The 17,198-nt window shown below is 38.9% G+C and overlaps 2 protein-coding genes across 7 annotated transcripts in view; one reads left to right on the top strand and one right to left on the bottom strand.

Annotated features, from left to right (window-relative positions):
* clip1a (CAP-GLY domain containing linker protein 1a) overlaps positions 1–6,898 on the top strand; it is a 27,898-nt gene extending 21,000 nt beyond the window's left edge. For 3 of the 6 annotated variants that reach the window (XM_040156318.1, XM_040156316.1, XM_040156317.1), the window contains exons 19-27: positions 146–252; positions 437–557; positions 712–764; positions 1,474–1,591; positions 2,283–2,433; positions 2,576–2,628; positions 3,335–3,340; positions 3,871–3,998; positions 4,127–6,898. In XM_040156318.1, coding sequence (XP_040012252.1) covers positions 146–252; positions 437–557; positions 712–764; positions 1,474–1,591; positions 2,283–2,433; positions 2,576–2,628; positions 3,335–3,340; positions 3,871–3,998; positions 4,127–4,355 — 966 coding nt within the window. In that variant the 3' untranslated portion in view covers positions 4,356–6,898. The remainder of the gene's footprint in view (positions 1–145; positions 253–436; positions 558–711; positions 765–1,473; positions 1,592–2,282; positions 2,434–2,575; positions 2,629–3,334; positions 3,341–3,870; positions 3,999–4,126) is intronic. The other 3 variants (XM_040156321.1, XM_040156322.1, XM_040156319.1) reach the window with 3 other exon arrangements.
* On the bottom strand, positions 6,627–17,198 carry LOC120805771 (leucine-rich repeat-containing protein 43-like). Its single transcript, XM_040156323.1, is given in 13 exon segments — positions 6,627–6,824; positions 7,118–7,214; positions 7,462–7,635; positions 7,637–7,681; positions 9,231–9,320; positions 9,403–9,542; positions 11,210–11,372; positions 12,292–12,455; positions 12,583–12,821; positions 14,519–14,658; positions 16,120–16,230; positions 16,745–16,957; positions 17,112–17,198. Coding segments are annotated over 13 exon segments (1,824 nt in total). The 3' UTR covers positions 6,627–6,663.

Genomic DNA, 17,198 nt, shown 5'->3' with positions numbered 1-17,198 from the left:
TAATTTAAGCTTTCAATGGTAAGTGGATCCTTTCATCAAGCAATACTGTAAATGTAATAGGATGTAATAAAATGTAATACAGTGAAGTAAAATATTTGCTATGTAAGTCTTGTAGCTGTAAATGTGTTTGTCATTATTGTTTTAGCTGGAAACATTGAAGAAAGACAATGCCAAGTACCAAGAAGATCTGAATATATCCAAAGATCGGCTTTGCACAGAAACTCAGAGGACCAAGAGTCTGTGCCAGGAAATGTGAGTATACCTTTGGCTGCTGACACAACAAAAATCTGCCAGATTTAAATTTGAATTGTATGATATAATTAGCAAGTTACAGTTAATCAAGAGACATGGGTGAAGGGATTTCTACAAGCCAATATGTGGTTTACATGAGTTGTCAGCATTTCTTAGATGATTCTAACATTTTGTATTTTTCCAGTGAGGTGCTTAAAGAAGCAGCTTCTGCGAAGTCGCAGTCCCTAGAAATACTTCAGGATGAAAACAACAAGCTGACCCAGGAGCGTGATAACAGTCAGAAAGGCCAGAGTGATCTTGTGAAGGTGCAATACTTTAAATCTTAAAAAAAAAAAAAAAAAAAAAAATCTTACATCAACCTTCAAGCATCAGATCATTTTGTGTTTCAGCTATTGATCTGCTGACCATGATTGAATTTGAACAATGTTTTTTTTTTTTGTTTTTTTTCCCCCCACCTAGCTCAAAGAGGAGCACTCAAAACTCAAAAAACAGTTGGAAGATTTGAAGCAAAGGTAAGACAATACACTATCATTTTGTGATTCGGGCAGTTTCTCAGAAGTCTGCATATCCACCAATATTATGTAAGGTGTTTTTTTTTTAAAGCCTGCTGTCAAAATAAGCATAAATGGCTTCATCTGTGTGACACTTGCTAATATGCATTGCATTTGTGATCAAGCGAATGGTATGTCATGCTGTTCTTTTCCTTCAAAGCCTGCCAAATAATGCCTTCAGGTACTCCACGCCTTTTTAATGTGATGTCAGTCATCATCAATGTATGTAATAGTACAAAAATATTAACCAATTGTATGCAGGCAGATGATCAGGAAGATTAGGGCAAAGCATGATACATCCTAAATCCTATACAAAAAGTAATTTAAGCTGCAGCCCCATTCCACCTGTTTGACAGTTTCATATGTGCTTTCACTTCATGGAATGTGTTAGGGGGTTTCTTTGGTTTTTTTCGGTCAATGTGCACTGAATTGCTTACTTTATTTCCTGATTAAAAACAATGACTGTACGAAAAATTCTAAAAAATTTGACCAAACAACTGCAAAAGAAAAAAAAGCTCCTCATTTTCTGTATGTCTCTTCGCATTTATATCAGTAGTGGCCCAATGATTTGAGCTCCAAATTTAGTAAAATGTGCCAGTTTTCCTCTACCTGGAATTATTGTATAGTGTATCTCCGCTCTGGGATTTAGTTGGTATTGTGTATTTGATAGTGAGAGCACCTTGAAGGAGCAGTTGGACAAGGAGAAGGCTGCCCTCCAACAGTCCACCCATAAAAACAGTGCCTTAATCTCAGAAAAGGACCAGCAGGTGGAAAACCTGAGGAGCGAGGTAGGAATCTAATGCATGATGGTACTCTCTTTTTGCCGGGTGGTAGAGCAGATTATTGACAAAACTGTTGAGCATGCACAAAATGAATTCAAGCAAGCCAAGGGACGCACAGAAAGATTTCGAAGCGCAAACTTTGACGTCTTCATTTTATGCACCCTCGGGTCAAAATCGCACTGTATTCTTCAGCAGTTGTGGCAGATTCTAAGCACTAGAAGACACAAGAGGGTGCTTGTTCACAGCCTTTTTCAACAAGCTTTAACAGGATATGCCTGTTAAAGCCCATAAGTAGCTTTTACTGTCATTTTTTTTTTTTCGATACTTACTAAACAAATCAAAATTTAAAAAAAAAACAAAAAACAACTAACTAACTAAAAAAAAAATAGACTGTCACTTGTAGTTCAAAAAACTTTGTCCGACTGTCACGGATTCAAAACATCTGTTGTGCTTTCATCATCTTTAAACTTGTTTTGAAATTACACAAGCAGAGGATTATGTACTCTCAGATCCTGACTTGTAGATTGAGTGACTTCTCAAATTGAATTTATGCCCGTATTAATTTTGTTGTTAATAAATTGTCATTCAGTGAGGGATTTCACTTGCTGTCTTAATATGTATTTAGAGTAAAGAGTATGTTTTTGTTCAAAACTTAACCATTTCCAACGCTGAATAGCATGGGTTATTTTCCTCACAGCTGGCAGTACTGCGTGGGGAAAGTGCCTCAGTTAAGACACTGCAGGGTACAATTCAGGCCTTGGAGCAGGACAAGGCTAATCTACAGGAGCGTGTTCAGAGACTGGAGAAGGACCTGGCTGCAGGGCCTGAAACCATCAACAAGTCCTCAGGTAACACTGGGGTTAACTCATGCCCACAGCTAATATTTCTGGCAGCACTAAGGTCAGTTCTTTCTGAGGTGACCTCAGAAAGAAAAGATTATCTAGTCAACTCCTGCTTTTCACGTAATCGTGTTCTTGATGTTGTTTCCAGGTGATCCAGTTTTGGATCAACTAAGGGAGGATAAGAAGACTGCAGAGAGTCAGGTGTGTATACTGTTGCACTTCTGTCCTAGGCCTGGATAGGTTTTTTTTTGTTTGTTTGTTTTTTTTGCTATTCATACACTCAGTCTAAAGATGCTTTCCTACCCTGCCCATAGAATTTTTTGCTTTGACAATTACCCCGTCTCATTTATATTTTCATCACATTTGGGGCAGTTGTACGGAAACAGTCTTACTGAATGCTGTTTGTGAAATGACTGTGCTGCTGACTCAGACATTTACTAACTGTACTACCTCTGATGTAGCAGTAGACTCTGAATTCTACAGTTGACTGTTGGCTCATGTACCTGTTACAGTATAATGTTTTACAGAGGTGAAATGGGTCTAAATTAATTTGAAATTTCTTTTAAAAACATATTGAGCTTCTGGCATCATCTCAGCTCTTACAGGGAAGATCTATATGAATGGATGTCACAGTTACAGGGTTGTATTTCCACCCACAGTGGTGGGATGACAGCATGTCATCAATCTCACAACCTTCACTTATCTCTCACCCAAAGCCTCTGCTTATTCTAAAATGTTATACTGTATTATCTGTGTCAGTGACGACTATGGTGCGTTTTCTGGCAGTAGGTGGGTCCTAATTTGAATCTTAAAATTTTTTTTTCTTCTCCCTCTCCTTCTCTTTCTTAAATCCCAACTCCTCTCTGCTGCCCTGTCTCTGATGTTGGCAATGCTACACCACCATCAGGCAGCGGTTTGTTAATGTTTTTCATCAGCTTGACTTGTGCATGTTTGTCTGTCACTGTCACTGTGGCTCTTATGTTTCGTCCAGTGGATCACATTATAGTTGGTGTCAAAACAACAAACTGTCTTCCAAAGATAAAGCAAGCTTGATTTCTTAATACCTACAATTCCTAGGGAAAATTACAGTTATCATAGATGCTTAGCAGATATCAGATCTGTTGAACACTTTTTCTCAGTAAGATCCTCATCATAAGTGGGTATTTTTACAGACTCTCCTAGTGACTCATTCCAAGCTTCAATTTTTCTTTGGCTGACAACTTACCGTGGCAATTCACCATCGTAGTTAAGATTGTTATTATCTATAGTCCTTCTCATTGGATTGAAGCAAAGCCTTGGCGCATAACATGATAATTAAACTTCACAGGGAGATTCTATTTCAATTTTTAAAATAAATATTGTGAAAGAAAATTTGTTAATGGATAATAGATTATCGTGTGCCAGCAGCAACATTGATACTACTGTTGTGTAACTCCTGTACAGATTGAGTTTTTGAATTCAGTCATCGTTGACCTCCAGAGGAAGAACGAGGAACAAAAGGACAAATTGGAGAAAATGGCAGCCGCTGCTCTCAATGGGAATAATCCAAGTGAGCTGGATAACTTTGATAGGTAAGTCCCACTCATAACAGACTTTCTCAAACTTCCTCTAAAATAAAACCAGCTATGTGGCAGTACAACTCAATTTTTTTTATATCACTGGACAGTTACCCACGGAGCTACTTTCTTTTTCTCTGCAGCCATGGACAGGAATCCGTCAAGAAGAAGCCTCCGCCAAGGCTGTTCTGTGACATCTGCGACCGTTTTGACCTCCATGACACCGAGGACTGTCCCACACAAACGCAAATGCCCGACTCACCTCCACACACCACCTACCATGGCAATAAGGCTGAAGAACGGCCCTACTGTGATATCTGTGAGGTCTTTGGTCACTGGACCGAATCCTGTAATGATGACCAGACCTTTTAAAGCCTTTTTTAACCCTTGTTCGCACAATCACTATATTTGCACATCATGTTAGATAACGCAGTGCTTTTGGGATTTTAGTTTGTGTGTGCATTTTGTGTGCTTGTTTTTGCCAAGCGTCTTTATTGTCCACACCAGCCCTTAAGCGCTCTTATAGGAGAACGGTTTCCTCAGAATCTCTTTCCAAGAATTCAGACATCCAGAAAAATAATATAAAGCCGTTAACATTTTGTAATTTTAAATGACTTTGAGGAGAAAGGCTAGATATCCTTGGTTTGTGTGAGTTAGGGGATACTGTAGGTGGACATATTATTATGGGAGAAGCGATGGTCTTCTTCAGATCATTTAATTTATCAATATCTTAACACTGTTTGCACAGCTTGTCGGGGGTTACAAAGAAAATAGAGTATCATAAAAGGTCTGTCTTTGAAACTGTAAATTACTTGATTGAGAAACAAATGTCAATTTGTGCAAAAATTAGTGAGCTATAGTTTATTTTTTTAATGCCTGGAAATACTATGTACTCTTTAAAGGTTTGATAGTATGTGTGTAATTTTGTGAAGAGGGGGATTTGCTTGCTCTTGCCTGGAGGGGAGCATTGAAACCCAGTGCTGTTTGGCTTTAATAGGGATTTTTTTAATGGTCTTCAGGACGGGACTATTGGATGATTGGTAAGAAAGAAGCAGTTCTAAAGCACTTCACACTTACTATAAGCTCTCAGTTCCAGTGAAGTGCCCTTTCCAAAAAGTTTCTTTGCAATTAAAATATCATTTCTGTATGAAACACTGAAATACTTAGGTATTTCTTTAAAAAGGTTTTGAATATCTGTGTAAAAATAAATTAAATTTATGTATAAATTAATAATCTAACATCTCTTAATTGTTCAATTGAAAGCACTATATGGAGATTTGAACCCAGGCAGCTGCAGCAAGGACTCAGATAAGGACTTGATAATATATGGTATGCGCCTAACCAGGGGAGCTACCGGTACACACCTGTGTCGCATATTTCCTGTGTTCCATATTTCCAGTCAAATTTGTAATCAGTCTAAATACTGTAAAACATAGTGAACCTGGGGCCTTCAGGGCCTCCGTCCCAAGCCATTTATTCACTTTGCCTATTCAGTAATCCAGCATTTCCAAGACATCGAGCACAGACAACATTGATTCACAATAAAGAAAAAGAGATAAAGACATGTTCACAGCCGTCATAAGTGACATACTACTTTTGTGCTCATTCACAAGTGAATCACATTAATAAGTCCGACTCCATGTTTGGGTAACACTTAAAGTCCCCCTGTTTATCATGTATAAGCAGTACATAAACATTTAATGAATGGTTTATAACACACTATTGTAAGCAGATAGAAGTCTTAAGTAATGTATTTCTCAACAACTATAACACTTCTGTGGGCACTCATAAATGGAGGTTGCTGCGTAAGCAGATAATGAATGAAATTATAGTTGTAATAATGTACAATATGCATCATAGGACACACAAGTGTTGACAAAAATGCCGTACATGAATAAACACTTTAAATGTCCTCTTACCTGTATACTACTAGATTATAGTTTGTCATAAACCATTTATGAGATGCCTGTATACTGCTTATAAATGCTAAATTGGGGCACTTAAAGTGTTACCTATGTTTGCTCAGCTCATAGCAGCATTCTCCTTGTGAGTTAAGTCCCTTAAGGGAATTGTGCAGAACATGAATCTGTTTGTGTAGCATGCACCATGACAGCAAACAACTTTGAAGTTTCAAATAGGATCACGGAGCCAGGTAATGTGCAAGTCAATCTGAATTTAGAAAATAAAGTTGTCCATCAGTTGGACTATGTTACTTGGTTTGTACAGGTGACATAATAGCTTCCATGTGGTTGAAACTAATATCCTTCAGATTGGTTGTGTGCCTCCTTTCTCTCTTTTTGTTGGTTTTATTTTCATTTACATAACATGTAAAGTGAAATCAAATAGTATGAATGCTTTTTTACCTTTAGGTTTTGGGCTAAAAATATTTCTTTAAGTAACCTAAAGCATGGAAATGTATTTTTTTCCAGTGCGTGTAAAGCCACATGTTTTGGCTGGAATATTGTGAAGATACTATGGCTTGAAAACAGTCTTACCCTTTTTGGAGGTCGTCAACTGCAGCCCATGTCAAACTGTAATACATTTAATATGCAATTAAGATCTATGGTATGTTTACAGTCAGCAGTTATGAGGGAATTCAATGAGAAAACCATCTTTGGGCTTGTGTGGGTCTGGTGGGTAGATTGTAGAGACCCTGCTTTAACATAACCCAGGCTCTTTTTCAGGAGGTTTGTTGTAGTCGCAGGACATGGTGAGCTTCAGATGCAGAGCGCCATTTCTCTAGCTCCACGCTCAACTCCACAGTCACTGGTTCCAGATGGATAGACACAGAGTCGTCTGTGTGGACATCCAACTCACGGTCCTTCTCTCCCTCTCCTTTGCCTACGGAGCACAACATCCAACAGGATGCAGGAGGTTAAGAAGAAGACTGTAAAGAAGAGTTTACTCACCGATTAAAACACAGGAAATGTTTCTTTAAATAAATATTTATATTTAATAAAAATTTAATATAATGAGGCCAACCTAGAATAACACTGTAGTATGTCCACATTAGCTTTGATTCCCAAAGTGGTGAGGTGTGGAGCTTTTATCACATATCTTATAGTATTTTTTTATGTCAACGTCATTTTAAAATTAATCTCTGATGATCTTATCCAGATGACAATCTAATTAACCTTTTGAAGATGCTGTATTCTTCTGTCCTGTGCCTCTGCCTCTTCTCCGCTTTGATTCCTTGTCCTCATTCTCCTCTTTGATTTTCTTTCCCAGATCCTACAGATGAGTGAAAAACAAATCCCACATGAAATAAGTCCCCATGGGGATTTGACAATTTATAATCCTGTTATAATCCATGAGTTTCTAGTTTCTGTTCCTTTCATAGTACTCATTTGTACATGATAAATCCTGTTCCAGTGGTTTCCAATGCGAACCTGAGTTGTTTCTCGTAATTCCAGAGATTCCAGATGATTATCATACTATCTCAGCAACGCCCTGGCTGTGTAAACGCACATAAACTTGCCTTGTCAAGTGTTTGTGTAGCTTCCACCTCAGACTCTGTGTGAAGGTCACCAAGGACACAGAGGATGTCGACCTTATGATCTCCTTTGACCAGGTTTTGCAGGGGGACGTGGACCGAGCCGAGGCATCTTCTGATGGGGGCATCCTGGACCAGCTCTGGTGCAGATTTCTTTTTTTCTGTCTTTAGACTTGTCTTTGGTGGAACCAGATTTGATTGGAGACTGACAAAGATACCAAAGAAATGGAATTATTATCTTTAGATGCAGTCTGATTTTATCTGCCAAAACATACTATAATATCCACACAGGGCTGAGGTCACAAGCTCTGGTGGATATAAAAAGCAGTCCAGTTTATAACAATCCTCATTAGCTCTATAACACAAGATGTGAGAGTCACATGTAAAACACTAAATTCAAAAGTTAAATAGCACATCACAATTAAGTTCTATCAGAGCAATAAATGTAATGACTGTGATCTTACTGCATGTTATTGAACACATTTTCTGAGGATCTATACATAAATTATTTGGGTGGTGAGGGGCTGAAGATTATGTTTCACTTCATACAAAACACAAGGTCCTCCCTGGGGCTATTATGTTTCTGTTTAACTGTCCTCTAGAAAAAAACGCAACACCCTCCCCACAACATGTCAAAATAATATAACAGTGTCAAATTGGTATAATTTGTTCAATTGTGTGCCCCAATTTAAACCTATTTTAATAGAGCTTTTAATGTACACATTAATAAAACCATAATACAGAGGAAGGCCTACTGCCCTCTGCAAAAGGCAGCTTTACAAACGAGGGAACCACCCTGATCCCCTCTCCCTTAGTAATATTTTTTGTGCAATTCCTAATCAATTTGAATTTCTCTTTCACAAGTGCAGATAGACCCATCTTTTTCCAGCAGTATTAGAGAGTAAGAGGCAGGGCAGTGCTCTACATTCATTGTGAGTTTGCTCGAAGGCACATCAGTAGGAATGGCAATTCCTCGAATCACCAGAAGACAGTTGGAATACACTCAGCTGCTGGTGTCAGGTTTTAAACTAGCAACATTCTGGTTATGGCAGACGACTGTATGTCAATACAAAACTACAAAATGCAATTTTTGAAGAAATTGCGGTGGGATTGCTGGCTTCTGGAAAGGCTGACTCTAAACTGCGTTGCTGGCTGCTAAAAGAGGCGGAAGCTGCGTTTCATTGCTGGAAATGCCAGAGACTAATCTGCATTGTTGGCATAAATTTGTCGAAAGAGGGGAGGACGTTGTTTGAAGAGAATAGGGGCTGAGACAAGTCTAAGATAAACACCACAGACACCAAAGAATTTGTCTAACAGACTGATCTGAATCAGCTGTTTGTGTCCAACTGCGCGCAGAGGTTGCCATGGTGATTTTCAGTGCTTAGTTTCTGAGTGAGACATGGATTCATCTGAGAGACACCTCTCAAACTCGGTCTTGCTCCGATTGCTTGCACAGCAATCCCACACAACTATAATTCACTCTGACATGTTACCAGAGGTAAGAATCAATATACCATTTAGTTTTAGCACTTTGGCTGCCATCATAACAGACACAGATTTTAAGTGATCGTGGCTCCTGTAACAAGGGACTCTTCTGTGACCCCATTCTGTGAATGAGCAATCTGGGATTTACCATAAAGTCTATTCAACAGATCAAGTAGCTCATTAAGCCTTATTTTTCTGGGCCACCAGCTATGTGATGCAAGGGGGTTTGTACGGTTTGTGACTCAGAGGGAGGAAAAAGCTAAGCTCACTTCTTTCCCTTTCATGCCTTTCTTCTCTTTGACATTTCGGCTGGGTTTGGCCACTGGGATATCTTCAGAAGCTGCAGGCCATGATAGGACCTAAAATGTCAAATGACAGAACATGAGTCCTGACGCATTTTGCATCTATACGTTTAACCCCATAAACCTTATTTTTCTTTACCTTTTCCTCCTCAATCCTAAGATGAAGTCCTTGACTGAGGAATTTCTTTAAGCCTTCCAGATCACTAACAATGTAACGTTGTGTGTCACTGAAGTCCATGCACTCTGACCATGTCAGCTTTGATGTGCTGTGTCTTGACACTGTAGAAAAGAAAATCATCAAAATATAGAAAGTGAAACTTTTTGCACACAGTAGGTGCTGAATGTACATTCCTGGTTGAATAATTGGCACCCCTGAATTTTAAGTACAGAATTCAGAATATCTTCAGAAAAAAATGCAAATGAACCAATTTTGTATAATCAGAATATTTGATAAAATTACCAAGGTTGCAGCATCAACAACAACAAATAGTGTTTAAATATAGTAAATAAATACAGACATAAAATGTACGCGTGACACAGTTATTGGCACCCTTTTGATGAATATAAATTAGTTCCTCAAAAAATTAAAAAACAAATAAGATTAATCTGTGCTTAGTTTCAGTGGTCAAATGACCACATAAAAAGGGGCTGACTGTTTCCAGTTTCTTTTTTCACGGTAGTGAAGACAGGAGAGCGGTCTGAGAGCAGCCACCAGTAGATGAAACCAAAGTAGAGCTCTTTGGAAATACAGCGCATCAGTTTGTTTATAAGCAACGAAATGAAGCCCATAAGGAAAAGATCAGCCTAACTACAGTAAAACATTGTGGAGGTTCTATCAAGCTGTGGCTCTGCTTTGCTGCCTGTGGTCCTGGAGGCACTGAATGTATCAACAAAATGATGAAATCAGAAGATTACCAAGGGATATTAGAGAGAAATGTGTTACCCAGTGTCAGAAAACTAGGTTTGATGTGAAGGTCTTGGGTCTTTCAGTGGGACAACAATCCAAAGCAAACATCCAGCAGCACAAAAGAATGAATGAAAAGTAAAAGATGGTTGGTTTTAAACTGAACAGCAGTGAATCCTGACCTAAATCCCATTGAAAAGCTTTGGAGAGAGCTGAAATCTGCCGTTGCAAAGAGGACTCCTGCAAACTTAAAAGAGCTTGAACGCATAGAAGTGGAAGCGTGGCAGAAACTACCAACAGACAGTGGCAAGAAGCTTCTAGATGGCTACAAGAAACATTTAGATGTTGCCATTGTTGCCAAAGGTTCTGCAACCAAATACTAGTGAAGGGTGCCAATAATTTGTATCTGGCGTAAAATTTGTGTTTGTGTTTGTTATTTCACTATTATGCAAGTCTTGTTTTTTTTAATTCTTTTGTTCAGTAACCCTGGGCATTTTTTTTCAAATATTTTGATTACACAGAACTGGTTAATTTGCATTCATCTCTGAAAATATTCTAAATTCTGCACGTAAAGTTCAGGGGTGCCGATAATTTCAACTGGGACTATAATTCTGTTTTTTGTCAAGTCAGAGAAACACAGTTGAAATAATATATACAAACAAACCAAAGATTGAGTGCTACGTTAAGGAGTGTAGTGAGTGAGTGTTTTTGACAGATGATAAAGCCTGATAAATGAGCGGTCTAGTCATCAAGTTTTAGAGTGTGTATAATTCTCCACTGGCTGTTCTGACTGTACAATTCTCTGGAGGCAGTTTGTCAGTTCTGTAGAAACTGATAAGAAAAAGGTGATCCCAGATATGCAGGATATATTACTACTCACTAAGTTAAATTACCATTTCACTGAATGACATGCACCTGCAGGTTTTTATCTTTCCTCATGAAGAACTGCTTTAGCTCAAACAGCGTTTGTGCTTGTAGGGCAGTGATCCATATGCCCGTGGGCCTGAAAGCTGTGTAGGTCAAATTGGGGAGGTGTTATTACCACATGGAGTAACGTGGCAGCCTTCCTCAGTGTTTACAAACAAGACTCCAGTGTCTGGTTTGGATGTTTCTCTTTCACAATTCTTGTTCGATTGTGGGTCAGCATCACTGGAGCCGTCTTCTGTCATATGTGCTGTGTCAGATTTACACTCACTGTAAACTGTCTGTGAATAAAACCACAAAAAAAAAAAGCTCTGTTATAAAAAATAATGACAATATGTTTATTTTGGCGCACTTTTTGTGCCATACAAATCTTCTTTAGACAAATATTATTTTTATTACCTACTATTGTCCCCATTTAATATTTTGTCCACGCTGATTTATGTGACTCATGTATTGAGTCTTGAGTGAATTGAGTGTGTGTGGTAATAGATTTAATATGTTTTAGTACATTTTTTCTATTCAATTGTAGCTCTTTTCATACAGACTCAATGAGGACTTAAATTAGGAATTAGACAGACTGCAGCCACCTGATTGTGTTATATTGTATGTATCCATCTTTTCTGATCTGTGTGCTGTTGAATCAATGCCTGACAGAGATTTCTGCAAGATCAAAATCTTTCTCTATTAAAGGGATTGTTTGATAAAGAGGGAAATTCAAACTAAAAGGACTGTAACTTTGGAAGATACACACAGGTTTTCTCTAGTTCTGCTGCTGAAACCACATATTAGCTTCAGCTAAACTTTGTAATCCCTTTTTCTTTTTTTTTTTCTTTCCTTTTTTTTAAATGGCGACTGCAGACAAGGACTTGGATTACTTTTGGAAGGGATCTCTTTTCAGCCAGTATGGACGAGTGGACAATTACAGCAACAAATTACTATATGTATATGGACATGTAACTACTGTCTGAATACAGACTTAAGACAAATATTTTCAAACATACGTGAATTTCATTTACAAAATGAAACTGAATGTATTCCGTCATGTCAGTATACAATGTAAAAAGAAAAAAATCCAAACTGGAATCCAAAATTATGCTGAAAATACATTCGCTTTAGATTCAGTTTTCACAGGTGACATTCTGAACAGTGTTAAGCTTACAGAGAAGTAAGAGACTGAAACGTGTAGGAAGGATACATCACCAGGTTAACAGGTGTATGATGACTAAGGAACTCGTATGTGATAAAATAGCTGTAGTTGACAACAGGGAAGTCTGGAGCGTTTTTATCCATACTCGTCAATGGGTCTGGGATTCCCGTCATTCTGCCCACGCTCACTGTGGCTGATGCCTGATCCACTATCAGGTCTGTACAAAAGAAAAAGATCCTGATATAAACTGTAAGCGCACTCTTGATATGAATAAAATGACAAAGCCGTTTACTTGGGAAATTAAAAAGAAACAGGAGATCACGTTCGCAGGCCCACAGTCTCACCGCTCAACTCGGCCAAGCCCCTAAAACGATGTCTTTCCTCAGAGGAGATCCACGAGGTGTCCAGGCAAGAGAGCTGTGGGAGACTGTCCACAGTGAAGCCCGGGTAGGAGGGCGCAAGGGTGAAGGGGTTTCCCTCCAGCACCAGTGTCTTCAGGCAGGGGAGTGTGCTCAAGGCGCTCAGCAGGGCCTGCTGGTCCTGAAACTCACAGTCACTGAGGTCCAAGGATACTAGTTGTGGCCTGAGGTCAGAGACAGGCATTGTTTTTACAGAACAGCAAGATTGTGAATGTGTTCAGGACAGATATCTTTCAAAAGATCTATAGACATACTGAGCTCATGAGTCCAAGCGTGGCCAAACTCGTTCTTGGGCCCACAACCTCAATTACAAACCGCGGTGTCATTATTTCCCCAGGCACCCAGAAACCCACCAGTACTTTAGAGCCGAAATGATAAGTTATTAAGACACTTAGTTAGTTAACAGAAAATGAATTGGTAATTCAGATAATTCATTCCTTTTTTAAGTCTTTAAAAAAACAAAACAAAAAAAGTGTCAAAAAGTTCACAAGCTTTCTAATTTTTATATATTTGTAACAGTAAACTGAATATCTTTGGGTCTTAGACTATGGGGAATTCTGATGGGCATTTTTTACAATTGTTAAAATAAATTATACCCTAAATTATTATTTAATTCTAAATTAATAAGGAAATAATAGTAAAATTAATGAATAGATAATGAAAAAATGTTACGTAGTTATTTGCAGCCCTACACTCCTGTGCTGGAATAATAATACTTTGCACCAGGTTTTCTGTGCATCAGTTACTGTGAAACAATATTATAAAATCTTTGTTGATTTCAAGTTAATTCAAATAAGAATGTTTAGTTTTAATCTTCAGACAACCCTAGAACTTATAAACGTGAGTTGTTCTAGTTTCAAGTCTTTTGACTTGAAATGATGAGTTCAGTGAATGAACTGCTGAGAAGTCACTCAACTCATTAAATTAAGTTTTTAAAGAAACAAAGACACAAAACAAGCATATTAAACTTCCCAGCGTGCATTGCTTGAGAGTTAAAACTCTCCAGAGACTTTCCTTTTTTGTAGTTTGAAAACTATTCATGATGGAAACTTGCTGTGTCTTTAATACATGTTAAATCAAGACATGGTTGTTTCTTTCCATGATAATGAAACCAATGCTAACCATGATGGTTAGTATTGAATTCACTCCCTACAAACAGCTGCAGCTGAGACAATACTTAAAATTGAAAAAATGTGTAAGGAAGGCAAAGCTGTGTGTATTGCCTGTCAATGTGTTGAAACAGTTGATTCAATGCTATATCATAAGTTAGCTTAACTAACTTTCAGTTAGTTTTACTCTTTCAAAACTCATAAAGCAAAAGTGATCAACCTAAGTTCAGTTAACTCACATTTTATGGCAGCAGGGAAACGTATGTTCCTAAATTGAATTAACTTAAAGTGACTTACAGTGCATATGTCTAAAGGTGCCCCCCAGCTTTAATATAATAAACCTGTAATACTTAAATTCAATATCATCCGACAAAATGGAAGAGTGGGTATCATTTTGTGAAATCATGAAATTCTTTGCTCCCACTGAAACCACATTTTATAGATGTTAATAGATGTTTGGATGGAATCAAAAGATTTTCTACCTAATAGCATCTACCTCAGTCATCATCAGCTGAGCACTTTGGCAGGAAACGCGTCAGTGTCTCAGTGTTAGCATTGCAGAAGACACACTGCCATCATACCAGTACGTGTGAAATCTGTCACAGGTAGAAAAACCTGCAATGTGCTGTCATTGTTGATCCTTATAAACAATAAAAAGTACCCTATTTTACTTGATTTTTCATTTGACCTGGTTTTGGTTTACGTCTTTAAAAATCAGCTGACTTCCTGTATGGGTGCTTGTGTGTACTAACCAGTGTCTTCCGGTAAGATTGAAGATGTCTTCATGGGAACCGAGACTGTTTGAGCCAAGGCCAAGGTACTGTACGTGGGGAGGCGGATGGTTGGTGAGACTGTTTAGAGCAGACAACCAGTTGGCACGTAGCTCCAAAATCTTTGAAGGAAAAGAATCAAACAGTTTATCATCAATCCATCCTTACACCTCCTACACTTTGACCAATGAGTTAAAATTTCCAGATATGCTGCAGTATTGAACATATAGACAGGTGACAAATTAAAGGAAAAACCAAGAAAAGGGTCTTAGTAAAGTGTTGGGCCACCATGTTCCACCAGAACAGCTTCAATGCATCTTGGCATTGACACTATAAGTCTCTGAACTCTACTGGAGGGATAACACCATTCTTCCAAAGGATTGCCCCTCATTTGTTATTTTGACACATTACTCCAAACTCTCCCAAAGGTGTTCGATTGGATTGAGATCTGGTGACTTTGAAGGCCAAAGCATATGATTCACATCATTTTCATACTCATCAGACCATTTAATGACCCCTCGTGCCCTATGGATGGGGGCATTGTCATCCTGGAGGAGACCACTCCCATCAGGATAGAAATATTTCATCATAGGATAAAGGTGATCACTCAGAACAACTTTGTATTGATTTGCAGTGGCCCTTCCCTCTAAGGGGACAAGTGGACCCAAACCATGTCAGCAAAATGCCCCCTGAAGCATAACCAAGCTATTGGATCCCCTCACTGTAGGGATCAAGTATTCAGGCCTTCACCCACTTGTCGAGAATATGGTGAAGGATGACTCGTCTGACCATATTACGTTTTTCCATATCTCTGTAGACCAGTGCCTGTGGTTTTTTGCTCCACTGAACTCTCATTCATCTTTGTAATACGGGGTTTATGCACTGCAACCCTACTATAATATCCCTCTCTATGTAACCCTTGTCAGACTGTTCTTGCTGACAGTCTGATCACTTCCTGCACTGACATTCTCAGTCAACTGAGGAAGAGTTGCTCTTAGGTTTTTCCTTACATATCGTATTAATGCACGAACATCAAATGTGTACTGTCGACCACAATTTCTTACCCTATTTACTGACGTGTTTGCCGTAGATCTAAATGCATATGTCACTTAAGTCAGTGTTCATACTGAAACACGAGCCAGTTGTGCAGTCTTTGTGACTGAAGCTCCTGCCATCCGTGCCCAACAATGAACCCCCTTTTCAAAGTCACTTAGATCTTTTCCTTTTGCTATCATGATACAAAATCAGAACCAACTGCACCTGCTCGGCATTTTTATACATGCCACAGAGCATGACTGGAGGTTAACTGCTTGATTGTACCATCCATGTGTGGAAGCATTTGCATCCGTTGTGTTTCTCCACTCATTTATTCAGGTCTTTCCTTTAAATTGTCACCTGTCTGTATCTCGACCAGTGATATCACATCACATGTTTTTACCTCTGATGTGATAGCAACAGTTTTATTCCTCTACGATTCACTTGTGAATAACCATTTAATGACTTTTGCAGCAGAAACCCGTGAATTTTTGTGTAATCGGAAAAGCTGAGCTTTTACATCACGCTGGTACAGGACTTTGACTCACCTTCAAAGTGCTGGGGAGGTTCTCTGCAGGGATTTCGGAGATTCTGTTGGCACTCAGCACCAATTCCTCCAGCTTTGAGAACCTTAACAGGCCATCGTCAATCACTGACACCTGAACCCAACGCAGGCAAAAGATCAAGTACAAGTTTTTTCATTGCGTAAAAGCATCAAGTAATAATTACATTTGTTCCCTGTGTTATGAATAAGGTCAGGTGCAGGGCTTTCACAAGGCGTTGTGGTTGCTTAGAGCCTCTCAGCCACCAGCGGACCCCCAGACAAGTTGAAAATATGTTCTGTTTTGTTACTGGGAACTGTTGGGTTTCTCCGTATATAATATTATATGGACTTGCCCTTACTCCGTAAAGTGCCTTGTGATAATGCATGTTATGACTTGGTGGTGTATAAGTAAAATTGAATTGAATTGGATTGTCTTGGGGATCCTCTGTTTATTGTCAGGGATATCCTCAATAATCTCAGGGACAAACTGAATTTGTACGAATGATTCCGTACAAACAAGTATTTCTGTTTTACCTGTTTTTTCAAATCCTGTGAAAAGGCTTGGGGCCTGGTCAGGTGAGATCAAGTCAGCGGTTTGAATCAAATTTAAAGAAAATCAGTATACTTACACCCTTATCCATGATGCGTAGTGTAGTAAAGTAATTGTAAATGAAGTCAGTGCGCAGGCATTCAGGTGAGAGCACAGCCAGCTTTCTCACGGCTGGAGCTTGAGGGCTCCATGACACATCAAGCCACCATGGGGAGTGAGGGCAGCTCAGCAGCTCCAGGAGGGCGTCTGTCTCTTTTGTCTCTTTTCCATCTGTACTGTCTTTGGTCTTTCTCTGACAACATAATCATTGCGTTTATTGATATCTAATACAAAAGCAAGCTATTGTATGCAGTGATAAGAGTGCGTTAAACCACGAAATAGACATTGGGATTTGTAAAGATAATCTAGAAAACCACTTCACCCAGTTAACAGCTGAAAAAACTCACCCAGCTGCCATATCCACAAGGAAAGTCAGCCAGACGCAGGTGGCGAATCTGCTTCTCTAACACAGCAGAAAGTGTAGTTGAGCTCAT

The sequence above is a fragment of the Xiphias gladius genome, chromosome 19 (genome assembly GCF_016859285.1).
Source record: "Xiphias gladius isolate SHS-SW01 ecotype Sanya breed wild chromosome 19, ASM1685928v1, whole genome shotgun sequence".
Lineage (NCBI taxonomy): Eukaryota > Metazoa > Chordata > Actinopteri > Istiophoriformes > Xiphiidae > Xiphias > Xiphias gladius.
Note: the sequence above shows the minus strand (reverse complement) of the source record. Positions and strands in the feature narration are given on the sequence as shown.